Source organism: Cibotium barometz, chromosome 5 (assembly GCF_041138505.1).
Source record: "Cibotium barometz isolate CiBa-2024 chromosome 5, ASM4113850v1, whole genome shotgun sequence".
Lineage (NCBI taxonomy): Eukaryota > Viridiplantae > Streptophyta > Polypodiopsida > Cyatheales > Cibotiaceae > Cibotium > Cibotium barometz.
In genome coordinates, this window is record NC_141050.1 from 46,170,246 (window position 1) to 46,197,468 (window position 27,223).

Here is a 27,223-nt window from a genome sequence, read left to right on the forward strand (position 1 = left end):
CCGGGTCTGTCACCAGATGGGCCACTTTGCGCGGGATTTCCCTAGGGCTATGGGTCATAGGAGGCACCCCAAACACGCTCCTCCAGCGACAGCCTACCTTATGGGGGGACAATTACCCTACGATATACAGTTTATGCAAGACTCGACAAGAAAATTTGAAAGGGTAATTTGGATGGGGGTTGCTAGGATTGGGAGGGTGAATCTTTTACCGAGTTTTGTGCTAACTTATATGATTCCTTGAGTGCCAGATTGTGTCATGTGCATACTTGGACATGGCTGTTTTTCAATGCTAATCCTTGATTAGGCAGCAGATAAACATGGTTTTAGGGCACTAGCAAGGCTTAGGAGAATCCCTAATTAGGCAGGATAGGCAGGACAATAGTCGGCAGGGTGGACAGGAGCGTGCAGATCAAGTCGGGATGATCTGTATTTTTGTGTGTTTTTGTCCTTGTTGATGGCCGACAGCAGGTCAGCCAGGTTTTGGGCATGTTGAGAGCCTATAAAAGGGGTAGGCCAGAATGTAGAAGATCATATAACCCCTTTTAGGGCAGGTCAAAACTTAGGGCTTTTAGGGTCTTAGTTTACCACTTTTGGAAGGCCAAAGGCCACAAAATCTGTACAGTCATCTTTGACACTTTTGTACTATATAATATATTGAAAATACAACGATCTTGATCTCTCTCTCTCTTCTCTCTCTGTCTTTGTAGGTGATTTGCATCAACATTCCTATTCAATTGCTTAGGGCTGAAAGAAGATTTGCACGCCACTTCTGCCCCCTGCAGCCGCTCTTCTCAGAATGGAAATCTGCCACCATTATCTTGCTCAGTTCCGCTCTTATTCTCAGCCACCACTCAGCCTCGCAGGCCTGAACTTCTTACTGCACGCTGTTATTCGTGGAGAGAGAGCTAGAGCAGCAGCCGACCAGCATCTATTTGCTACCGACTTGCTGCTGCAGCAGCTCAGCAAATTTCTGCCGTTTTTCTTTGGAGCCGCCTCAGCTTTGGACGTTCATCGTACTACCCTGATGCTTTCCTTTGGCTGCCTTCTTCATCGACTCAAGGGGCTGTCTCTGCCTGGGATTTATTGTGCTTGAAGAGTCTACAAGGTACTGTGCATTGTCTCCTTCAGTTTGCTGGCCAGTACTTTTGCAATTTGGATCTCTTCTTTCATTCATTTTTGCAATCTTGTAAGGGAATAGACACTGCCCTTGCATCTTAGCAAGAGGTAAGACCTTCCCACATGGCCTCTTCTACTCATTCTCTCATGTCTATCGACAAATTCAATGGGTCCAACTTTCATACTTGGCAAATCAAAATCAAGTGCCATCTTATGAAAGAAGGTCTTTGGGACGTTGTTCACCATGCTCCTCCCGAAGATTCCGACATTGAGCAAGTTATCACTTACGTTCCCACTGCCAAGAATGACAAAGCCTATGCTATCATCTTGCTCGGTCTTGGAGATGATTACATTCATCACATCTCCGACATACATTCTGCTTCTCAAGCATGGATCACTTTGGATACCCTTTTTGGACCCCGCTCTAAAAACTCTAAGATTGCACTTATGATCTCATTCTTTGATCTACATATGTAGGAGGGAGCTACTATAGCCTCTCATGTCAATTATCTTCGCAGTCTTATGGTTCAGCTTGCATCAGTGAAGTCCCCCATCTCCGAAGATATTGCTATTGCTGTGCTTCTCAAGAGCTTACCTGACACCTATGCTACTCTTGTCACTACCTTCAAGTATCACAATAATCCTACTCTTGAAGGTATCATCAATGCTCTCCAAGAAGAGGAAAGAACTCAACAACAAAAGGTAACTGACACTGCATTTTTAGCAGAGAAAGGAAGTTCTAAAGTAAGAAAGCCTTGCACCCATTGTGGCAAAACTAATCATATGGAGAAGGACTGCTTCAAGGCTCATCCATGCACCATTTGTGGCCGTGATAATCACCGGGGGAAGGACTGCTACTCTAAACCCTCTACATCAGCCCCTGCATCTACCTCAACCCATGTTGCTGCAGCATCTCCATCAGCAGATCTTGCTGTTCAATCCTCATATGATGAAAAGTGGGCTTTCTGATTACTTCATCTTTCTTGTCTACCACTTTGACCACCGATGATGTAGGTCAAGGGGTTCTAGTGTCTTGCTCATTCTGCTTTTGGACCTCTCTCTTGTCCCTACCCAAGAGACAGAGATTGCCCTTGAGGAGGGGATGTCTTCAAGGTCCATCTGTTTGTCTACAGTCAGTCTTCTGTCTATCTAGTCTTGTCTGTCTGTCTATTTGTCTATCAATCTGACTATGTCTTGTTTTAGATCCATCTTGTCCCTACCCTTGTGGACCCATATGAGGATATCACTTGAGGAGGGGTGTCTCAAGATCTTTTCTATCTTGTCTTCTATCTTGCCTTTCAGTCTCAGTCTTGTCTGGTCTGTCTTTCAGTCTTGTCTTTTGTCTTCCTCCTAGTGTCCACTTAAGGAGGGTGTTGGAAATAAGTGCAGGTGTACTCTTTTCCTATTCTAGTATAAACTTTTGTCTTGAGTCTTGTGTGTCTGCCATGTGGCATCTTATTTGTCCCACATATCAGCTTGGCTACTATCTCTTGTACTACACACCTATATATTGTGGGTGTCACATCATAAGAAGTATTCAGCTTGTGTCTTGTCTACACTCGTCTCAAGGTAACTCTTTGTCCTTCAATCTTGTTATTTCATTTCTAGTCTTCTAGTTTCTAGCTCTTGCTTCCATATTTCTACAGATCTTCTCCTATGGATATTGGTGAGAAGCTTTCTTCACTTGATGCTTCTCCAGGGACTGATCAGGGACAGTATCGGGTTCTCGTTGGTTGTTTGGTATGGTTGACCTTCTCCCGATTGGACATATGCTTCGCAGTCAGTTTATTGAGTTCCTTCTCATCCAAACCCCATCAGCAGCATTGGTGGTGTGCTCTCAGAGTTCTACGGTACTTGCGTGGCACTCTGGATTTTGGCATCTTTTATGGCCAAGGACGCACTCTTGTTGGATGGTCTTAGACTGGGCTGGAGATCCAGATACACGGCGTTCGACTACTGGTTGTGTTTTTTCACTTGGATCTGGAGCCATTTCTTGGAGCAGTAAAAAGTAGCCTACTGTGGCGCTTTCCTCTATCGAGGCGGAGTACCGTCCAGTTTGTTATGCTGTATGTGAGGCGATATGGTTGCGGAGATTATTGGAGGAACTCGGCTGTCCTCCTACCGGATCTACTCTTCTTTGGTGTGACAATCAGAGTTGCATCGCCATCGCCAAGAACCTTGTGTTTCATGCTCGTACGAAACACATTGAGATTCACTATGTTCGTGAACGGGTTCTTGCTGGAGATTTGCGTTTGGAGTATTGTCCTTCCGCGAAGAATGCTGCAGATTTGTTCACCAACCCGGTTTCTCAGGCTTCCTTGGCTCCTCATCTTCGGATTCTCGGAGTTTGTTCAGCATCTGGTACTGAGAGGGGGTGTTAGCACATTCATCCCTAGATTCTGCTCTTTTATGGTGCCCATTTGGTCCCTTTTGCATGGCCCTTGCTTGTGGGCTGGCCACCCCTTTTTCTAGTATTTTTCTGAGATTTTTCCTAGCTTTTCTGGCATTTTCTAGTCGGCCTATCCAGTAGCTCCAGTTGGCCTATTTTGCAGCTCCAGTCGGCCAGCTTACATCTACTATATATAGTGGGTGTTGGCCTCTCATCATTCATTCAGTCTTGTACATATTTTGCTCCCTCACTTATGAGACTTGTAGTGTCTCTTGCTTGGGACTGTTTTGTTAAGATTACAACAATGTGATGAGCTATGGTGGATCAAATGCTAGAATCAACATCATTAACAAAGTGATTAGACGATAATTAAGATGTGATTAGTGAGTAATTAACTAATAGCTTAATGTAGGCATGGATACTGTTTTACCAAAGTCACCTGCTGCAGATTTGATGAAGAGCTTGGATCTCACTGTAGACTTGATCAAATCAAATTCTGACTTCACCAGCTTGTAGAGCATGCTTGAAAACCCCTGGGGCTAAGAGGAATTAGACCCATTTGATCTGTGGAAGAGAAGATCTCAGTTTTGCTCCCAGAAACAAGCGCTTGACAAAATCACGATTTCTCCTGAATGCGTCGGCGGTTTGCGCTTCTAATTCGACTGGTTGGAGCACAAATGAGTTGGCTATGTTGGGCTAGAAGGGTTTGGACAATGGTTGAGCTTACAAGGAGAGGGAGCTCCTCCACTGGCTGGGGGTACAGAAAGCTTCTTGAAAATAACTAAAAAATTGATTATTTCTTAATTATCTACTAATCCTAATTAACTAGATAATGGGTTCATAAACTTGATGGATTCTAGGCTAGGCTCTGATACCATGTTAAAATTACAGCAATGTGATGAGCTATGGTGGATCAAATGCTAGAATCAACATCATTAACAAAGTAATTAGACGATAATTAAGACGTGATGAGTAATTAACTAATAGCTTAATGTAGGCATGGATAATCAAAAACCAGCAAATTCTCATTAGGCCAATGCCTCAATTTATAGAGTTTACATCCAAGCATCTAATCCCAGTGATTTCTCCTTGATTCACTCCACCTCTTTTGCTTGATTCTCTCCACCTCTCCCAGAATATCTCCACACTTCCTAAATCTTCTTATGCTACCCTTTATTCTCTCCCAGTAGATTCTTCTCACCTTTTCACAGGTTCTCTCACATTTACAGATTCTCTTTTATAGCCTCTAACCAAGGGCTTGTTCTCGCACACACCCTATTCACTTGTATATTTCAACATGTTTTGCTTCAGTATATTCAGCATAGTTCTCTCCATATCTCTCTCTCTCTTGCACTCTCTGTTCAGCACATTCTAGTGCCACTCAGCATAGTTCTCTCCATATCTCTCTCTCTCTTGCACTCTCTGTTCAGCACATTCTGCTCTGTGCACTCTTTCACATGCAACATGCCATCTCCGTAAGTGTATGATTACGTCTCTCTGCAACTCCATTCTGCCGAGGAGTATAGGGGGTAGTACACTGATGGGAAATACCATGTAACTCCATGTAAGATGTGAACTCATTTGACAAATATTCCTCCCCTCGATCTGTACGCAATGTGACAAGCTTGTGTCCACAAGGATTTTCAGCCATGGGACGGAAGTCTTTGAAAGTTGCAAAGGCACGTGACTTCACTTTCAAACCATGCACCTGACTTCACTTTCAAACCAGACACCCAACAAAACCGAGTGTAGTCATCAATGAACGTGATGAAGTACAAGTGTCCTCCAAAAGATGGAGCCCTCATGGGACCACAAAGATCACTATGAATGAGTTGTAATGGACGGACAACCCTCATAGTACCATCTTTAGGAAAGAAATTCTTGTGCATCTTTCCAAGAATGCATCCCTCACATACATGCTTGAATGAAACCTGCGTAGGAGGAAGCTCATGCACCATACCTTGCTTCTGCAGGCATACAAGAGATGGGAAATTCAAGTGACCAAACCGAGCATGCCATAACTCAGTGTCACTCAACACACGAGAGGTGGATGCAGCCATAGCATCATGAGAATGAGTACTCCTGTCATACATGTCAAGCTTATACAAGCCACTGCATAATGTCTCAGAAAGCATAAGAGAAGCTGAATCTCTTCTGTCATACACTGAGCAACAATGTTCAGAAAACTGAACCTTAAACCTAGATAATGCAAGGGCTGAAACAGAAATGAGATTCTTAATGCATGGTACATATAAAGTGTCACTAAGAGTAAACTGTCCCCATTACATGCTGTTAGCTCCACATTACCAATGCCTTTAATGGAGTAGGAGGCATCATTGGCACACATAACTATGCCACCTGGAGGTGAATCCTACCACGTGGCAAATAGATCCCTGCAAGAAGTGATGTGCTTGGAAGCATCACTATCAAAGTACCAATCTCTAGCTGAGATAGACATACAAGAAGCATGCAAACTGCATGTAACTAATGCATAGCCCTCATGAGCAAAGTTAGCCTCTTCTTTAGTGTCCACTGTAGCAGCCAAACCTTGCTGCTTCTTTTTCTTTTCACTCTCAATTCGCTTCTTGCATTCCTCAATGAGATGGCTAAGTTTTCTGCAATAGTTTCATCTCTTCTTTTTCTTGGTTTCACCCTCTTTAGACGAGGTAGAATTTGAATAGGCATGTGGTTTGCCCTTAGGCTTTGCCCTTAGGCTTACCACTAGATGAAGCCCCAGATTTACCTTTGTTTCGATCAAAGGCACCAAATGCCTGATCAACAGAAAGCATAGTAGTCTTGTTAGAACGAGACCGCTCTTTCTGCAATAAGAGAGTCACCAACTCATCAAAGGTATACAAGTTTGGATTACCCTTCATGAGTAGACGAAGAGTAGTAGCAAAACCCAGATAGGATTCTAGCAAACCCTGAAGCACTATAGATACAAGTGAACCATTTGGAATGACCTCATCAATGTTTATAAGCTGCTCTCGCAAATCCTTGATGCAGGTAAGAAACTCGTCCATTGAATCACCCTCATCCATATGCTCAGACTCAATCTTCTTGCGAAGATAGGCAACACGAGCCTCATTGCGAACCTGATACAAAGAAGCAAGTACATCCCATGCACCCTTAGCAGAAGTGCATGAACGAATGTGCAGTATAGCCTGGCTTTTGCATGAAAGGGAAATCAAAGCATGTGCCTGAGCATCCTTGGCATCCCATCTTAGCTGTTCTGGAGTGGGTGTGGCAAAGGTGCAGAAGATGTAGCACCACCTGAAGATACATCATCACCCGCATCAGTAGTGCTTGAAGTACTTGTTGCTCGTGCATGAACAATAGGCCTGACATCAGTCCCTGATAGATAGAGCCACAAATTCTTTGCAACTAGAACATGTTTCATCATATATGCCCACATAGGATAGTTGGTGCCATCCAACTTATCATCAATGGAGAGCATACCAAACAAATCACTAGTATTCCCAGACATGGCTGTCACAAATGCGTACAAACAGGTAGTGTGATTGAATCAAGGCGTCAACTGCAATATGATTCAAGTGTACCACTGTGTTTGCTCAAAACATAGGCATAAACCACATCAATTGGAGAGCAAAAAAATCTACAAAGCAATCCAATGTTGAGACACCTGAAAATTGGGGGAAATGCCCCAAACGTGTCTTTGTCACTTGTATCCATGCTGGAACACCCAAAAAATAGGGGGAAATGCTCCAATGCCAAGGGAATGTACCTGTAATATCAAAAATGCCTGCAAATGTCTATAGTAGACTTGCAAATACTGTGAATTTCTACAAAATCCCCAAATTTCTAGTGCAATTATGCACCAGATCTGATGAAATCAATGCCAATGTTGCGATTTCAAGCTCAATGGTGAAAAGCCCCAAAATTAATGCAGCCAATTTGCTAAATTTTTAGCAATTTTTGAAAGAATTTAGAAATGATAAAATACTGGTTACTGTTGGCACAGATTTCGAGGAGAACATGGCGCACAACTTCAGTTGACTGTGAAGGACAGAAGGTGCAGTTCGTTGGCGGCTCACAACAACTCTGTACGGCGGCACAGCAGAGAGGCACGAGTGCAGGATAGGTACAGTCGGGCAGTGCAGGTCGGCAGCAGGTACAAGTGGCAGTGCACAATATGGCAGCAGGTATAGGCGGCACAGGGCATCAATAGCAGGTGGCGTAGGGCAGTAGCAAGGTGGCGCACAGTGGCGTAGGGCTGGTCGAGTCGGGCAGAGCAAGTGGGTGAAACCCTAACCCTAACCCTAATCGTGCTCTGATACCAATGTTGGGGTTGGGGAGAGCTTGCCTATACACACACACACACTTTTTTTTTTTGGTAATATCCAGTGCAGTATATTTATATGCTCATAAGGTCTCCGAAATGGAGAGTATCCCAAAGATCAGAAACATAAAAGCATCATATAAGGATTGCCGCAATGAGGCTTGGAAAGATTCATATGACTTGTGAATCTGCCGACCCAAGTATGCCAAATTATGCTCACTCCAGATTGTCCAAAGAGCCCAATATCTCACCCAAGAGAGAAATAGTGAGTATTGAGACAAAGACCTCATAAATCTACCAAAGAGCCAGAAATGTTTCCCAAATCTGTGACTCGGGAAACGGAGCTGAAGATAATCTGAAATTCTCCTGAGGAGGATCCTGGAACACGGACAGTGCCAGAGCAAATGAAGAACAGTCTCTGAAGGAGCCTGACATCTTAAACATGTGGATGGTGCAATGCGACGTTTAGCAAGTGTGACCCCCACTGACAATGTGCCCGTCATACATCTCCAAAGAAAAAGTCTTTGTTTCAATGGCATTTTACACTTCCATAACATCCCGAGATTCTTCCGCCACCATGAGAGGGGCTTCCTTATATGCCACAGAGAATTAGCATGTTGCTGAATCCATGGAACAGGCTGAAGAAGCCTGGAAGCTTTGATGGAGGTTAAGGCGGGAAGAGGAACAGGATGAGTGCATGTAGCAGAGGGTTGCAATTGCCAATCCGTAAGCCTGTCTGTGTCAGCCACCACAGGAGGAACAGGTAGAAAAGGATGTAATAAATCAGCAATTTTCTTCCATATAGACCTATGATGCATTCCCATTTGTACACACACACACACACACACACACGCGCGCGCGCGCGCGCGCGCACACAGTGAGCTGAACAAGGAAACGTGCAAAGGCCTATAAATATGTATGCATCTTTTGGAATAATGTAATACAATGGTATTTGAGCTTTTGTTTATGCTTATGATTGGATATCTCTAATTGTGCTTAGTGTATTATTATCTTTCTTAATTAATTATGGAGGTTATCTTGATCTACAATCCTGGGCCCTGGCTAGATCCACAAATTTCATTTGGATTTGTCCACTGTTGAGGATTATTGATTTCCCTGACCAGCAATGCCTGGGACTTTACCTGATAGAGCTGAGCAAGCACAGAGATTCACTCCTCCAAGTTAGCAAAGCCTAGCCTTGTGACACATCACAGCTGATTTTTACTAGCTTCTTCCATGTACATGATGGTAGCACTAATCAGTGACCCAGAGAGGTGCCTGAGCCCGTAGATCCGCAGACTCACTCAGAAGGATCAGTCGTCCTATTGCACTAATCCAGAAGCCACCTCAACCACCTGGAGTCACGTTGGACTGCGCTCTGCTGACCAGCTACAGTGCACCTGACGTGGACGGCCCCTGGTCTGTGGCAGCCTTCCACACAGCAGCTCCAGATCGAAGAAATTCTCCAGGGATATAGGGACACTTCCCTATTTGTGGTGGACATGGCGAGCCTCTTGACAGTCACAGACTCCCATATGCTGGATTTTTGGATGGAGGTGGATAACACCACACACACATGAGCTCTCCTTTGTACTGATACGTAGATGTATTTGCACATGTATCCACATGCTCACTATGATGATGTTGATGCAATAGACATACAACTAGTCTATCCATCAGTATGTCTTTTCCATGGCTCAGTATCACATGGAACCCTTGTACTACTTTTGGTCTCATAGACTCATTGGGTCTTTTGAAGATGATATTACAACTTTCTTTCTTTCTTTCTAAAGGTTTCTGCTGGAAAAAAAAGTTTAAGAATAAATTTTGTGGTTTGCTTTGATAAAAAGAAAATATTTACTAGATGCGTAAGCTGTTACTACTTGGCACATGTAGATTTTCTTTTGATGATCAGTTACATTTAATTTTTTTCTTTCAGCTACTTGAGAAATGTTTTCATGTGGTGATTTCTTTGCCCTCTTTTGTATCTCAGGATATGGAAGAAGAGTTCCAAGAAAACCTACAAAAGCTAGGGAGATCTTTTGAGTTGGAAAGACAACACATTACAACAGCTCACGAGAAGCAGAAGAAGGTACGACTTCATAATCTGGAGTTCTGTGGTGTTAAACTGCTTCCATAGGGAGAGTTGCGTTCAAGTCATGATTCTGCTTCTGTTGGGAGAGTTGTCTTCAATGATGATTTTCAATGTGGCAATCTTATCATTTAGATGGTTAAGTGAATTCTTTACCTGTTATCTTACTTCTTCTGAGGACATTACTTCCTTGCTGCTCTCCCAATATACCACTCTGCTCCAACTGCTCCAACTGTTTTCACCTCCATCAATGTCTTTTCCTAGATTTTTCCTGTAGCTCTCCTCTTTTTACGTGCAACATCTTACCCCAAAAGACACGAAGAGCGGAGGCAGGGGGTGGAAGCAACCATGTGCTCATTGCAAAGCATTTATTAGTTATCTTGTAATACAGAACACTTTTGTTCTAATGATCCTTCCATTTATGCATTTTGAAGCTTAGAGTCAAGTGTCACAGCATAATATGATGCCTTTTTCGGTGCAGCAAAGAATATTGCTCTAGGAGGAGAGAGAAGGGGTTTGAATGTTCCCAATTATTTATACATGATAACCTTTTGCTTTGCTGCCATGTCAAGAAGGAAGTAAGAGAGAAAGAAAGAAAGAAAGAAAGAAAGGTTTATTAACGTCCATGAAAGACCTCAGGGATTTATGAGACCAAAAGTAATACTATGGTTGCATGAGAATACTAGTCCATGGAGAAAGACTGGATTATGATCCAGCAAACAAACACCAACAAACAAAAAGAAAAACAGACATCCCACCAATCAGCTAGGCAATCGATGGTGCTAACCCACACAACCTGCACATGAAGCCATCATTTGGATGTGGTTTTTGGAGAGAGGGGGGACTGACTAGCACAGCATTTTGTAATGGAACATAAGAATTGGGAACAAAATTATAGACAATATTTGTACTCAAACTCCTGATCCATACAGTACATTCAATACTAACAAAATGTTCCATACTCACACTTAACAAGATCCAACAAGTGTGTGTAAGCTTAATTTCTCAAGATGTCTTTGCTGCAGTATATATGAGTGTGTGATTACATGTGGATATGCATTTTACAAGAAAAGTAGTGTATTTAAACATACTTATTTCTAATCGGGACTTTTAGAACATGTACACTGTAACATCCTTAACCACTGTGAATGGGAGGAGAGCAAAAAGTAAGATGGGCAGGCCGGGTATAATATATCAGCAAAAGAAATGACGACCTGATGATTTGGTGGAGAATTGGCATAGGATAGTGCTAGAAGAGGGCAAGCATACAGATCAATTCTTTTTTGTCTTTTCCTATGATGTCATTCTTGTTGCACCCCGCTTTTGTATGGAGCGGCACGACAGCTTATGAGATGGTCTTAGACATGATTGATTCAAGGAACATGTTTCTCATTCAGCCTTGAAGTCGTATGAATGGCGTTTGTTTGTAGGAACTTAATGATATGATTCATGCAATGGAAAATGAATGCAAGGAGGCAGAAAATGATTTGCGTCAAGAATTCGAAGCCTCACGTGAAGAGATAAAGGTTGCAAATGAATGTCATTCGATGTCTTTGTTCAAGTGGTGTCATAAGTACCTTACATGAAGAGGGCAACTTGTTATTTACTACACTTACTTTCTATGACTGGCTTTTAGAACAAGAACACAGAGGAGTATAATGTTCTGAAAATATCCCTAGAAAGATCAATTGAAGATCTTGAATGCAAAATCGAGGAAACTCATCAGGTGATTCAATCAAAATCTGCCCAAAAATTATCACATAATATAGCTTGTTTTGGGAAAGAAGGTCAAGGATGTAAACTTGAATTGCTAATTTGGTTGTTAAGTTTTGATATTTGCTGCATTTTAATCCTTGCAAGTGATATAAAAGCTACAGTAAATACTATTTTTCAGGCTTACTTGGAAAGTACTGACTCGAAGACACAAGCCTTCAAAAGAATGATGGAGAAGGACAAGGTCACTGCTCGTTTAATTGAGCAAAGGATGAGAAAACTTCTTCACCTTCATGAGAATATCGCATATAGAAGAGCAAAAATTGCTACCGACAGGTGTGCAGGTGTTTCAATACAACCATTGTGCTAATCATGCATATGAACAATCAAGAATTGTTTTGTTTTATGTCTTTTATTAGAAGGGAGCCACTCTATCAGACATGGGGCATTGATTGCATGGCTGGGTCACATGTTTTTTACGAGATCACTCTTCATGTTTTTGCTCTCTATGCTTATATAAATATGGTTAGGATAATCTCCTTGGATGAGATCCCACAGATGGCCTTTAGGCCTTTCCACACAGTAGTGAATACATTTAGGGAGACTATTGGGAGTGTTATGTATACAAACTTTCCATACACAATCTTCATTAATTTGTAACATGCAACTAACTATACAGAAGACTTAAGATGAGATTAATGCAATTAATCATAGATTAATGTATAGATGCTTGACCGACATGACACGACACAGTAGGCAAGAGAGATTTGACCCAACGATTATGCATTGATACGAATGTACTTACAATGAAAACCCTAGAAGGGGGTGTTTGATGCGGATGATGTCTACACTCATAGTATGTTGGGGGGCTCTTAAGTTTGTTGGTTGCCCATTCTCATCGAGCACATGCCTAAACTAGCCAATCGACTCCACGTCGTTACTGCTGGACGACTTCATAGAATTATTGCCCTTGATTCCATTTATCTCCAGTGCACACTAAATGTGCGTGCTAACTTGGAGAAAAGCAGTGACAGAAAGGTGACGGGTAATGGCTAGAAAGAAGCGAAAGGTTAGGAGAAAAGCTTATGGGTGAGATGGGAAGGGTTAATCATGAGGTGAAACCCTGCTTTGAAGACGGAAAACTTGCAGCGCTCTTGTACTCCCGGCGCCTTGTAGAGTGCAAGGTTTGGAGAGCAATGAGGTAGAGAGCTCCCCTTTATAAGGGGTGGAGGAAAGCAAGTCTACTTTAAGCTGGTCCAAAACTTTATATAAAGCTTGCCATTAGCTTTTATTTATAAAAATAAAGCTTGGCACATAGCTTCTAAAAAACTGTCCCCCCTTGCTTTTTCTTAAAAAAAGCCGCCGCCTCTCACTCCACGTGTTTCTCTCCCTGCGCTGATCTGCGTTGTCATCCCCTTCAGGCCTTCTCACACTGCAGGCCTGGGTGCCCCTTTGCTGCACCTCTTGGCTGGCGTGGCCGCCTTTTTTTTTTTTTTTTTCCCCCGGAGAAGAGACTTCTATATACAAATTGGAGATTTCAAACCAAACTAGGTGGAGATCTCAACCAATCGGGTGTCTTGTGTTGCCAACAAGGTCCCATATGAGTGGAAATGAAGAATAGACCATGATCCCTCTCTCTCATAAACTGGCCGCGCTCTCTCTTTGCGGCCCTCGAAGATCCTTGGATTTTGGCCCAGGTTGCCATAAGGGTATGGATAATATCACTCCAAAGCCTGCAAAGGCACTGTGTGTCCAAGACAATAGTGTCCTCTGTGTCCTCAATGCATCTAGCCTTCCAGATGTGCCAGGCTGTAATACTAGCAATAATCTCCCATGCACCGTCCAATCTCTGTAACCCGGCTGAGCAACTCCTTGCCTGATCAAAATAACGTGACTCCTGTCGTCCCCCGCATACCTAAGCTGGGGGCCGACTGAGTCAACCAAATGATAGCACCAAAAGATATGTAGGCATCCTTACTAATCCTAGCCAAATAGGTGTGCTATCACGGTCCAAATCCTCTGTGCTTCCCTGCATTCCCATAGGCAGTGATAAACTGTGTCTGAAACTCTTGCACATCTCGGGCAAGTTGGGGCTAACACCAACAATCGATCTCCGGCCAGTCCACCATGTAGTGAAATCCTAAAGAATGAGGAGATTTGTTCCTTCGTGTAAGAGTGCCACAGCCTCCGCCAGAAACTCCTCTGAATGTCAGAGGTAATACCATAGGACTCCCAATGAGGTCTAAGGCTAGGGACTCTCTGAATCTGTCCCAAGACAAGCTGCGTGGCATTCCTCATAGTGTAGCTATAGAAAGGCAAACTTGTCATCGGATTGGTGGCATCCATCCATTCCCACTAACCGGGATCCCAAGGCAAATGTCTGATAGGACATCCACCAAACAGCCAAAGGCAAGAAGCATCTGTGATCATCTCTGGGGAGGGGGGGGGGTTCAATATAAAAGTGCTTCCCTGCTCTGACAACAACTCTCACGGGCCGAATCGCTGGACCCTCAACCATATCCTGCACCACACATTTCTCCAGCTGCCACCCATTGTGAACAGAAAAGAAAAATGGTACCTCACCCTTCCCAGGTGAGGGGAGACCCATAATCTGCAGAGGAACCCCGGTCCCGGAAAAAACCCCAAACCACAAGTGAGGAGATCCATCCAGAAAAGCCCCTGGAACCCAATGGTTGGGTATGGCTGCATCAATTTGCATAATCCTCCGATTAGCTCCCCTCAAGTGCTGAGTAAGGGCAACCCTCTGATTCTCCGTGAGGCTCTTAAACCTCTTCCACTCCAGGACAAAAGGAAACAGCATCTCCCAAGCAGCCCAGTGGATATGTATGGCAGCGCCAAGAGATCTACCATGCTCATCCACGATCAAATCATTCCACAAAATGGGCTGTCTGTAAGCCTCCTCAACTGACCGAGGAGGTATATGAACTAGAAAACTCCTCATGCACTCCCAAGCCCGGAGAAGGGACCTAACCAGAGGGGAGGAAGGGGGGCCGCCTTTTGGCTGATCTTGCTGGCCGCTCTTGGCTGGGCTGGGCTGGGCTGGTTGCTTTGGGTAGACCCCCTCATGGCCACCCTTGTTGGAAATAAGTGCACACTAGGTGTACTATTTCTCTAGTCTAGTTTCAGTTGAGTCTTTGTGTCTTGAGTCTAGTGCCATGTGGCACCTCTACATTTATCCCATAAGTGAGTCTACTCAATCTTGTACTTCTCACCTATAAATTGTAGGTGTCACATCAATGAAAGTATCAATCTTGTGTCTTGTCTACACTCATCTCAAGGTAACTCTTTGTCTTTCATTTGTTCTTGTTTCATTTCTAGTTTTGCTCTTGCTTTCATATTCCCTTCATGGTATCAGAGCAGGTTTACTTCAACCCATCATAGCCTCAGCTCATCGACTATCTACTTGCTGCTCTTGCTCTCCACAGTCCACGGCAGCTCAAGCTCTACCCATACTAACTCAGCCGTTGCCATTCCTATTCGCCCCTGTTTCCTGTAAGCGACAGCCTGCAGTCGCTTGGTTTAGAACAGGCCGCCCTGCCTCTGTTGTTAGCCGCCGCCTTTGCTGTTGGCCGCCCTGCCTCTGCTGTTGGCCGTCGCTTAGCTGGCCCTGCTTTTGGTAGTCGACCTGCTGCTGTAGCAGCTCAACAACTAACTGCGCTTCTGTCATCTAGTATTGCACATGCAGCAGCTCAGCAATTTTTTGGAGCCGCCTCAGCTTTGGATGTTTATCATACTACCCTGATGCGTTCCTTTGGCTGCCTTCTTCATCAACTCAAGGGGCTGTCTCTGCCTGGGATTTATTGCGCTTGAAAAGTCTACAAGGTACTGTGCATTGTCTCCTTCAGTTTGCTGGTCAGTCCCTTTGTTATCCTCATATCTGCAAACTACTAATTCCTCATGCTTCGATGGGCTGTCATATGCTATGGCCTTGACAAGTGGTGAGAGAGCCGGTTTGTAAAAACAATTTGGATCTTTTCTTTCATTTATTTCTGCAATCTTGTAAGGGAATAGACACTGCCCTTGCATTCTAGCAAGAGGTAAGACCTTCCCACATGGCCTCTTCTACTCATTCTCTCATGTCTATTGACAAATTCAATGGGTCCAACTTTCATACTTGGCAAATCAAAATCAAGTGCCATCTTATGAAAGAAAGTCTTTGGGACGTTGTTCACCCTGCTGCTCCCGAAGATTCCGACATTGAGCAAGTTATCACTTATGCTCCCACTGCCAAGAATGACAAAGCCTATGCTATCATCTTGCTTGGTCTTGGAGATGATTACATTCATCACATCTCCGACATACAGTCTGCTTCTCGAGCATGGATTACCTTGGATACCCTTTTTGGACCCCGCTCTAAAAACTCTAAGATTGCACTCATGATCTCATTCTTTGATCTATATATGCAGGAGGGAGTTACTATAGCCTCTCATGTCAATTATTTTCGTAGTCTTATGGTTCAGCTTGCATCAGTGAAGTCCCCCATCTCCGAAGATATTGCTATTGCTGTGCTTCTCAAAAGCTTACCTGACACCTATGTTACACTTGTCACTACCTTCAAGTATCACAATAATCCTACTCTTGAAGGTATCATCAATGCTCTCCAAGAAGAGGAAAGAACAAAACAGCAAAAGGTAACTGACACTGCATTTCTAGCAAAGAAAGGAAGTTCTAAGGTAAGAAAGCCTTGCACCCATTGTGGAAAAACTAATCATCTGGAGAAGGACTGCTTCAAGGCTCATCCATGCACCATTTGTGGCCGTGATAATCACCGGGAGAAGGACTGCTACTCTAAAACCTCTACATCAGCCCCCGCATCTACCTCAGCCCATGTTGCTGCAGCGTCTTCATCGGCAGATCTTGCTGTTCATTCCTCACATGATGAGGAGTGGGCTTTCTGATTACTTCACCTTTCTTTTCTACCACTTTGACCACCGATGATGTAGGTCAAGGGGTTCTAGTGTCTTACTCATTATGCTTTTCGACCTCTCTCTTGTCCCTACCCAAGAGGCAAAGATTGCCCTTGAGGAGGGGATGTCTTCAAGGTCCATCTTTCTGTCTACAGTCAGTCTTCTGTCTATCTAGTCGTGTCTGTCTGTCTATTTGTCTATCAATCTGACTGTGTCTTGTTTTAGATCCATCTTGTCCCTATCCTTGTGGACCCATATGAGGATATCACTTGAGGAGGGGTGTCTCAGGATCTTTGTCTGTCATGTCTTCTGTCTTGTCTCTCAGTCTATCAGTCTTTATGTCTGTCTTCTGTCTTCTAGTCTTGTCCATCTTGTCTTCTAGCTTGTCTCTCAATCCTTGTCTAGTCTCTCTGTCTTGGTCTTATCTTTTGTCATATCATAGTCTTGTCCTTTTGTCTTCCTCCTAGTGTCCACTTAAGGAGGGTGTTGGAAATAAGTGCACACTAGGTGTACTATTTCTCTAGTCTAGTTTCAGTTGAGTCTTTGTGTCTTGAGTCTAGTGCCATGTGGCACCTCTACATTTATCCCATAAGTGAGTCTACTCAATCTTGTACTTCTCACCTATAAATTGTAGGTGTCACATCAATGAAAGTATCAATCTTGTGTCTTGTCTACACTCATCTCAAGGTAACTCTTTGTCTTTCATTTGTTCTTGTTTCATTTCTAGTTTTGCTCTTGCTTTCATATTCCCTTCAACTCTTACCTTGGTTATTCAGGCCACACATGGCTGGTCCTAGGGTTGGCTATGGGCTGGCCCTAGGCCACTCCATCCCTGGCGTTAACCTACCTCCCTTGGCACTGCTCTGCGACTACCCCATTGCCTGCCTTCTTGTGCGCATATCAGCCCTTGTGGGATCTCCCCCGAGACAGATATACATGCCTCGCCCTTGAGTCCTCCTGACAGTTAGCTTTACAGGGAGACACGGCTTGTTGGTATGGACAGATGACATCTTGGTTCCAGGCACATGGTTTTAGCATGGACAGACTGCCTCCCTTCCAGTATTCTCTAGAGGCACCCTCTCTCACTCTCACACGGACAGAGATTACCAGACTCATCCGTCAGGATTTAGTTCAGCTGTGGACATTAGGAGGACATGGATACAGCCGACTGAGGAGCTGGGCACGAAGATGGCTTTCTACAGAGAGCATTTTCTTCAGCTCACAGCAGATGGTTTTGTGATCAGGCCCAGTTACATGGATGTACACTTGTCTCATGCAGTACGATGTGCTATTGGTCAGATTCGCACATCCTCACACCAGCTTGAGATTGAGATTGGCCGATATAGAGGTATACCAGCTGAGGCCAGGATATGCCGAGTATGCCATGGGGAGCCAGAGACAGAGCTGCATTATATATGCCATTGTACTGCATACTATGAGATACGTGGTCGTTTCCACTGTTTATTCAGAGAGGGTTTTGGACCACTTTTCAGAGTCATGGGGTACCAGGACCAGAGGTGTTTGGGATTGTTCTTGCTTGAGTTGCGGAGATATAGAGATAGCTTGCTTAGGCGCACAGAGAGCCAGACTCAGAGACACATTACAAACTTCTTTAGTCCAGCCATCACTGCGCCAGATGGACCACAGCAGCAGCAGGACATGGATACCGCCCACACCAGCGGTACACTGATTGATCGTGCGATTGAGCTTGGGTGGTCCAGACGCCCACGACTACGGAGGAGGGCATCCCAGCATAGACGGAGGTTGCAGCGGTGGATTCGGATTATTCTTGTGAGACATGCAGGACACCCAGTCGGGGTGCTGACCACAGAGGATATTGAGGAGATCCGCCAGCGGCCGATGCGGCACATATTATGAGATGGAGGCACCTCCATAGTGTACCCCCCTGTCCCACATGATATTGTATCCCCTCACTATACTCCACTCACCTCCATAGCGTAGCCCCCCCTCACTATATTCACACCCTATAAGGGTTTCTGTTTACCTTCCAGTTCCAGTTTCATTTTCTAGGTGCCAGTAGTATCATCTTTATTTTTCTTTTCCATTTTCTGGTTTTTTATCCAGACATTGTATTAGATCCACCATGATGCAACTTTTTGGTCTCATAGGTCATTATGGCCTTTTGAAGACGTTAATATAACATTTCATTTCATTTCATTTCTCTCTGCTGTTCACCTTGCTGGTTCTCTACTGGGAGGTTTCTAGCCATAGATATGCTGCCCTACTTCCCGCCTTCTTGTGCGCATATCAGCCCTACTTCTATCCTGCTGTTCGCCCCTTGTGGCTGCCCCCATCTCACGTGAGAGGTTCCTAGCCATAGATATGTTTCTCATGGTGAATTCTAGGACTACAAACCATTGCCCGCTTATCAGGCCCATGGGAACATCACAAGGGAAAAAAGCGTAGCTTTTGTGCGCTTCAAAGAGTCTATCCAGCACGCACCAAGGGTGCTTTTCTCCATCACTTGTTCCTTGCACATCCATGCATGGAACTCCTCTAGGCTCTTCTACTTGCCTCCCTGCACATCCTTGCAGAGAAAGCATGTGGCTTTCTTGCCAAAACAGCCCACATGAGGGTACTATCTTGTACATCCTCCGTGCATTGGGTTCTAGCATTTGTCAAATCCATGCTCTGACTCTATTGTAAGGTCTCCACAAACCAAGCCCAAGGATCATCTGACCAAGAACCGAAACCCTAACGAGGTTTCATAGACCCAACATCATACACATCGCACGACGGCCGCGATAGATTGTGGCTCACCACCCAACTGTAGAGTCCTCCGTACTCACCCCCGAGCTTGACCTTGGGCCTGGAGGGTCTGGCTTCTATTCCGGCTTTGCCTGACTAGGATGCCTCCCTTTGCACTGCCTCTCTCTCTATTTGCATAGGCCACCCATTTCCCCCTCTCAAACGGGGTGGTGATACCTCATGCAAGAGCCAAAAATCCTCTAAAGACAGAAAGCAAAGGCATGTTGCAGGATCCAAAGGGGGTCAGTAGCCGCAATGCAATCCCAAGTTTACATTGCAAAATCCATGGGGGACATCACCCCGGATTTTATATAGTGCATCGTCATGAATAAATGAGAGCCATGAGACCGATCATAGTTGTCACGGTACGAAAATACGATACCGTACGGGAATTCTTGGTACGATATGAAATTTTCGGATACTATACGATAAAATACGTTTTTTTTTTCTTTTACACTTACAACCTATGGAGCTTCAAGCTTGAATGTGAGGGAAGGTTGGGAGGGGAGGAGTCTACAGTGCTTGAGGAACCAGAACATGGGTATGTGTCTCTCCCAGTTGGATCTCCCGATTGTCTCCAAAAAAGAACCTGGATGGGTAATGCAATACCGAAGGTCTCCCAGTGTAGCGTTTATGACTAAGGGACCGTCCTTGCACAAATACGAGCAGTGCATCTAGGGTGATAGGTTTAGGGACTCCTCTCTAGATCAAAATGGCCATGCCCAAATCTTCTCCCTCGTACATAACTTGAGAATCTAACTGTCTAGCCTACCTATACCAGGGATCTCCAAGTGATGTAGCAAGATTCTCTTATCCTACCAATCAAGTGTACACTACCAGTCTACCTTGACAGATTTTTTAGGTCTCTCAACAACCCCATATGGAATACTGAGTGGACACGAAAGTTGCGAAGTATTGCGAGCATTTGGGATCTTCGTTAAGCAGGGCTTTTATATTTTTTTAAAGCATTTGTCAATTTTTTTTTCAAGGAAAAAAAAACTTGGGGGAAAAAGAAAAAAAACTCGTACCGTACGAACCGTACGGTACGAATGGGTTCGTACCGGTACGAGAAACAACTATGAGACCGATAATCCAACATCATCTCCTCGATCTTATAAAAAAACCAGGACATTCCCAAGATCACGTCCACCTTGTCAAGGGTCATGATGTGGAAGTCCAAAGCCTTTGGATAGTCCTGAATTTGGATTTCTAGCCTAGGCACCGTTTGATCCCACACTTCCACATCTGTACCCCTGGTCAAGATTGATCACATAACGGTGATCACTTGTCACCGTGGGTAGCTGGAGTGTCTGCACCAAATGCGAAGAAACCGTTATCAAATAGAATTTGCACCCGATGGTCGCCTATAGATCTCTCGGCTCCGAGGAGATCATGTGGACCAAAGGCAGACTCAATAATTCGACACCCTTGGCAACTACTACTATCCAGATGATGAATTTCAATAGAAGAGATCAAAGAGTTACCTTGTAGTTCCGTAATTTGTTTTGGGGTCTTACTCCCTGAAGATGACTTATTTGGACAATCCCTGTATTGATGGCCGAGCTGGTTGCACTTGAAGCACAGGTTATCCTTCCACACCTTTGCCACTTGTTCCTCGGTAAGCGGCACATACCTTCGCTTGCCTCTCGACTCAAGCTTTGGCCAAGCATATATATGAAGCTCTTTTTGATCCAAATTCGGAGTCATATTGTTGTTTTCATGATCTTTTTAATGCTGAAATTTGTATTAAGATCATCTGCTTGTGAATGCAACTCTATCTCAGGCAATGAGGTTTCTAAAGAACAACAAAGTTTGGATGATATGTTGAAAGAGTTTCATGATGTATTTCCGAGTGAGTTATTAGATGGTCGGAGTGAGTTATTAGAGGGGCGTTGATCATGCAATTGAGGTATTGGCTGGTAGTAATCCCGTCTCCCGGCAACCTTATCAATTTAGCTAGGAGGAGGACGAGATTGCTCGACAACTGCAAGATTATCTTAATAAAGCTTTTGTTCAATCTAGTAAGTCTCCATAAGACACTCCATCCTTTTGTCACGGAAGAAAGATGGTAGCATGTGCTTCTGTGTAGATTACAAAGGCATGAATAAACTCATTGCCAAGAACATGTATCCTTTGCCGAGGATGGATGACGTGGTAGATTGTCTTCAGGGTGCTAAGTATTACAACAAGTTTGATCTACGGTCAGGCTATCATCAAATAAGGATTAAACTTGAGAACGTGCCTAAGTCTCCGTTTCGGACACGCTATGGCCACTATGAGTTTTTGGTCCTACCTTTTAGGTTGACAAATGCTTCTCCTTCCTTTCAACAAATGATGAAGAACAATTTATTTCGTCCATATCTGGGAAAGTGGATTGTTGTCTTCTTGGATGACATTTTGATTTATAGTAGGTCATTAGAAGAGCACATACAACATCTCAGAGTCCTCTTGGAGATACTTTGACAAGATAAATTGTATGCAAAGGAGTCAAAGAGTGACTCCTTCAAGCAGGAACTCTTGTATCTAGGTCACATCATCTCTATTAATGGTGTGAGGGTTGATCCAGATAAGGTTTGGAAGATTCTAGAATGGCCAATTCCATGGACGATTAGGTAAAAATTATTTCTTGTTTTCATAGGCTTTCTTAGGAAGTTCATTGAGACTTATGCCAAGATTACGGCAAGGGTATCATCAAAATCTTTGGCATAACGGTAGATGTTGTCCAGTTAGTGAATATGTTTCCGGAGAACCTCATTTTGATAACCGGACGGAAGGCCGAACAAGTATAGCATGTAAATCAACACATGTGGCTCCTCAAGGGCCTTACAACGGTTCACCAGGTCTCTAAACTCTTGTGAATATTGTCCAGGCTCTTCTTTGCCATCTCTAATTTAAACAATTGATGAAAGTTGTCTATGTTGACAAACCGTGTCTTCAACACATGCTGAAAATCAGCCCACGTTGTTGGTTTCATTCGGAGGTCCTTCCACAAGGCGCTTTATGTTGTAGTGTAATTTGAATTTGACTAATATGTTGAATAATACGCTGAGCATTAGTGTACTTGTACATACTTTAAAAAAAAGCGATCCACTTCCTAAGACAACTATCCAAGTAAAGTTCCTCACACTCTTTCTTCTTACCAGAAAAAGGTTCCGGGTGGAAGGAAACCTGCAGAAGAGGAGGATTACTAGCTGCAGCTTGGGGAGCGTAAGAGCGTAGCTCTACCAACTATCTCTGTAAATCAAGCACAGTGGAATACAAAGAATCCACAAAAGGAGATGCAGGAGGTTGAGGAGCGGGTGATGGCTGTCCAGATGTCACAGGAGGCTGCACAGAGATCGTATATTGATGATACGGCTGAGGCATCAAAGTCATGTGTATGTGAGGGCTGAGAGTGTGTGTGTGTGTGTGTGTGGTGTGTGGCTGGTGGTGGAGACCTGCTCGCCTGCTCCCTAGACGATCCGCTCGCCCCCTCTGGGTGAGCACGTGTGGTGAGGCGCCTTTCCTGGACTGTGACGGGCTCTCCTTCCTGGACTGTGTCGGCCCTGCAGCTCTCTTCGCCCCCTTCTCTTGTTCCCAGTTGTGCTGTCTTCTCATCGTCAATCTGCTCTTCTTCCTGTCTTCTGCGACCTGTGTACGTGTATAGGACTGTCTGTGTGTGTGCGCGTGTGTGTGTGTGTGTGTGTGCGCACCTCCAACAGGTCACTGTTTTTTTCCCTTCTGTGTAAGATAGTTTTCCATAGAGCTGTCCCCTTTTTTCTGATCTGTGTCCTTTCGAATAGTCTCGATGGCAGAAACAAGCAAGTTTTATGTCAAGAGAGCTCTTTCCCCTGAACCTAAAAGACAATTAAGGGAAACTCTGCCCCCCACAGCTCCTTCATCTGAAGATGCTTCCTATGTGTTCGATATGTTGAATGAGGATTTTCAACAAAGTAGAAGAGAATGGATACTACCTGCTCCGAAACTCACCTACAAGATGAAGTTGCCTTCTCTTGTGCATCCTCTGAAGAAGCTCTCTCAAACTGCAGTCATCATCTTTTTTCCAGGTAAAATACCCTCGGCTAATGATGTGGGACAATGGGTGAATTCTCTCCTAGGTGGATGCTATGTAGAAGGAGTCTATTTTGCCTCCAGAGGATTTTATGAAGTTCATCTCTTGGATGCGTTAACAAAACAAAAGATGCTGGAAATGTCCCCTTTATTTTTTGGTCGTCAAATGGTGCACATCATGCCTTGGTCTCCTAATAAGGATTATCAGAATCTCATCAAACATCACTGCCCTGTATGGGTTGAAGTCGTTGATTTCCCAGATTACATGAGAACAGAGCTTCCAGGCTTAGCGATGACATTGGGACAAGTGATCTGTCCCCCTCGTCCCACAGGTAACAAAAACCGTTTTTGCATCTTATGGGATACTGATAGACCAACCCCTCTTCTATTGCAGTTGAGATTGAGGGTGTTAATTTGGGAAAGAAATATTTCACTTTGAAATGGGGCATTTTTGCTGGAGCTTGTTTCTCTTGTCACAAGTTCGGGCATCTAGCTTCTGAGTGTCCCTCAATCCTTCATCCGCCTCCTCCAGCTGCCATTCCTCTGCCATCTAATAAAGGAGGTCAAAAGACTTGTGGAAAAGACTGAAGCTAAAGGAGCAAAGCCTTCAGTTCATATAGGGAACCAAGCCAATTCAGCTCAAAACAAGGATAAAGGAAAAAGCAAGCTAATGGAAAATAATTCATCTCCTCACGAGGGTTGGCAGAATGCAAAGAAGACGGTGCCTCTCAAACAAAGACCTCTCCAATCTCGCAATTGGGATGCTTCTGCTCCATCTCCTGGTCAACCTTCTACCTCTTCGGACAGCCCTATCTCAAAGGCATGGGTCAATGCAGTTAAGAAGGGTATTCCACTTTGTGAAGAAGATGATTTAGTCAGGGAATTGGATTCTGAGGGTCAGCAAGACCCTGTGGCAATGGCAGAGGCTTGATGCCTCCCTTTCTCTTTGACGACTGCTTATCTCTTGTACATATTTTTATGCGTACTTCTCTTAAATGTTTTTCTTATAATATACAGGGCCTCTGCAATCAGCATAAATGGAGGCTCCTATGGCATTATATAAATAATACTCATCCAGATGTTGTGTGTCTGCAAGAGCATAATCATGGATGCTCCTCTTATTCTTTTTCACATTAGCCAGCATGGGTTCTTTTTAGGCTATGATATATTTTATGCAGGATCTGGACAATTCTCTGGGCTGTGCATTTTAGCCAGACATGATCTGCAGCCCTGTGTAGTATATAATGATCTTTGTGGCAGATGGATGATTATCCAATGCATGATCAATGGAGAGATTTTTGAAATAGGCTCCTTGTATGCCTCTCAAATTTCAGCTTCCAGAGCTCAAATGTGGGACTCCATAAACCAATATCCTTGGTCTTCAAATGCTCTACTTTGTGGTGATTTTAATAATTCTCCTCACTGGAAGGACAATACCACACATAAATCCCATATGCTTCCCTCTGAAATCCAGCGATGGGAACATATGACTTCATCACTTCATACTGCAGATTTATGGACAGCAACTCACCCTTCGGTTTTGGGATTCACATATCATCATAATGCTTTTACAGAATATTGGGCCAGGCTTGATAGATGGTATCTTATTCATGCTCAGCAATATGATGATTATACGTGTCAAATGTGGACTGATTATTCTCAACAACTATCTGATCATACTCCACTTTGGCTCAACCTTTCTTTTGGTATGCCTCTGGATGATATTCAGCTCTCTTTAGTCAGACATTTGCAGGTTAATCAATTATATCTTTCTCATGAAAAATTCCAGCAAATGATCAGATTGGCTTGTAAGCCATTGTTATCTCATGCTCAGGAGGATCTGGATTTTGCTTGGAACTCTTTTGTACATCGTATTCAAAATGTCATTAAGGAATATGGAAGATGGTACATGGCAGAAACCAGACAGCATATCCAGTGGGCAAAATCATACAAGCAGTCCTGGGACAGATTAGCCATCAAAGGTCTCTTTTTGCTTCTGAGCAGAATTCATTGTCTTGTGCTTCCTCCATAATTGATGCTAATGATAAACGCAAGCTTTCCAAATGCTAATGATAAATGCAAGCTTTCCAAATGGCAGACAAGGGCTAGAGTTAAACCTATGCTAGATAAGGGCTGCTTCTCGAAATCTTTCTTTCGAAACTTACACACGTACAGACAAAGTCAATCTATCATGAGAGTCAGGAAACCGGATGGTCTTTGGACCCAGACTTTATCGCAGCTAGAAAAACAATGTCTGGATCATTTTCGGCTTCTTTTTTCTCTACCATCTTCTTCTACATCTCAGGCTGCATTGGCTCGGAGCAGATTTATTGAGCTTGTTTCTCCTATTGTTTCTTTGCAAAAAGCTTCAATGTTGGAAATGTCCTTTTCAGATACTGAATTGGATGAAGCCCTCAAGCATTTGGGTAAACATAAATCCCCAGGTTGGGATGGTTTGACGGTTGAATTTTTTGTAGCCTTCTGGGCTGAATTGAAGGGTCCAATCTTGAAGCTCATTAATGTAGCCTGGCAGCATCAACATCTTCCCTCAGCTTGGAAGCATGGTCTGGTTAAGCTTCTGCCCAAAAAACCTCTGTGTGAGACAATGGATGACTGGAGGCCTATCACTTCATGATGGACTTCATCCCAGGCAATATGGTTTTGTTCCAAGAAGGCATATACATGATAATATCTCCAGTACTCTCATTGCAATGGAATATGCAAAATACTCTGCTCAAGATGTCTTGGTCATGCAGGTGGATGTGGCAAAAGCATTTGATACGGTGCAGTGGGATTATGTTTCTCAAATCATGTCTAAACTTGGTTTTGGGCCAAAGCTAGTTAATGTCATATATTGGCTTTACTCAGATTCCACTGCTCAATGCTTTATAGGGAAACATTTGTCTGAGTCTTGGACTGTAGAACGATCAGTTCGACAGGGATGCCCTCTCAGTGCTCTGTTCTATGCTATTGCTTCGCATCCTTTGCTTCTTTATATGGATCATCTGGTTGATACTAGATAGTTAGAGGGGCTTCAGATTTCTGGTTCACGGCCTTTCATTGCACAGGCTTATGCAGATGATTCATTCTTCATGCCAAAGAACAGTCCTTTGGAGCTTCGTCTATTGATGGATACTCTTTCAGATTTTGGCTTGGCAGCTGGTTTAAAAATTAATTTTCAGAAATCAAAACTCTTGCCTCTCAAGCATTGTGACTGGCATGCTATCCTGTGGCCTAGCCAGATTATTTATCCGGAAAGCATAGTAAGACATTTGGGCTATCCCATTGGCTGGAAAATCAGAAATAAGCAACAAATATCTTGGGTGCTAAATAAAATTCAGGACAAATTAGAATATTGGAAGATCTCCACTTGGCCATTACATGTACGGCTTCGAATTGTTCAGTCCATTGTTCTGGCTTATGTCCAATTCTACCTTCCTCTCTTACATTGGTCATCTCGAGATCTTTCTTCTTTTATGTCTCAAGCCATGGAGATTTTTTGGAAAACTAAGCTTCATAAAAAAGCTTTAAGGTTGCTCAAAATGGACCTGCTTTGCTCGCCAAAAATGCATGGTGGTTTGAATATTATAAACATCAAATTTCATGTGCTAGCAAGAAAGATCACTATGCTCAAAACCTTTTTTCAACAAGAGCAGCCTTGGTCTATCATGTTGGCAATTTTGTGTGGTCGGATGCGCACAAATGCTTATGGTCGTTGGTTGGTTGATCCATCGGAAGTAGTACTTGGCAAATTTCAAGGTAAAATCCCTGGTTGTCCATTTTCTACTTCCTTGATTCAGGATTGGAAGAAAGTGCTCTCTCGCATCAAATGGTCTCCCCATCCTGCTTCTATAGCTTCCTCGCTT

At 43.7% G+C, this 27,223-nt stretch overlaps 1 protein-coding gene across 4 annotated transcripts in view; it reads left to right on the plus strand.

Annotated features, from left to right (window-relative positions):
• LOC147638558 (dynein regulatory complex subunit 2-like) overlaps window positions 1-27,223 on the plus strand; it is a 124,854-nt gene that overhangs the window by 38,195 nt on the left and 59,436 nt on the right. For 2 of the 4 annotated variants that reach the window (XM_086798470.1, XM_086798471.1), the window contains 4 exons: window positions 9,799-9,897; window positions 11,328-11,423; window positions 11,534-11,623; window positions 11,792-11,946. In XM_086798470.1, coding sequence (XP_086654596.1) covers window positions 9,799-9,897; window positions 11,328-11,423; window positions 11,534-11,623; window positions 11,792-11,946 — 440 coding nt within the window. The remainder of the gene's footprint in view (window positions 1-9,798; window positions 9,898-11,327; window positions 11,424-11,533; window positions 11,624-11,791; window positions 11,947-27,223) is intronic. The other 2 variants (XM_086798472.1, XM_086798473.1) reach the window with 2 other exon arrangements.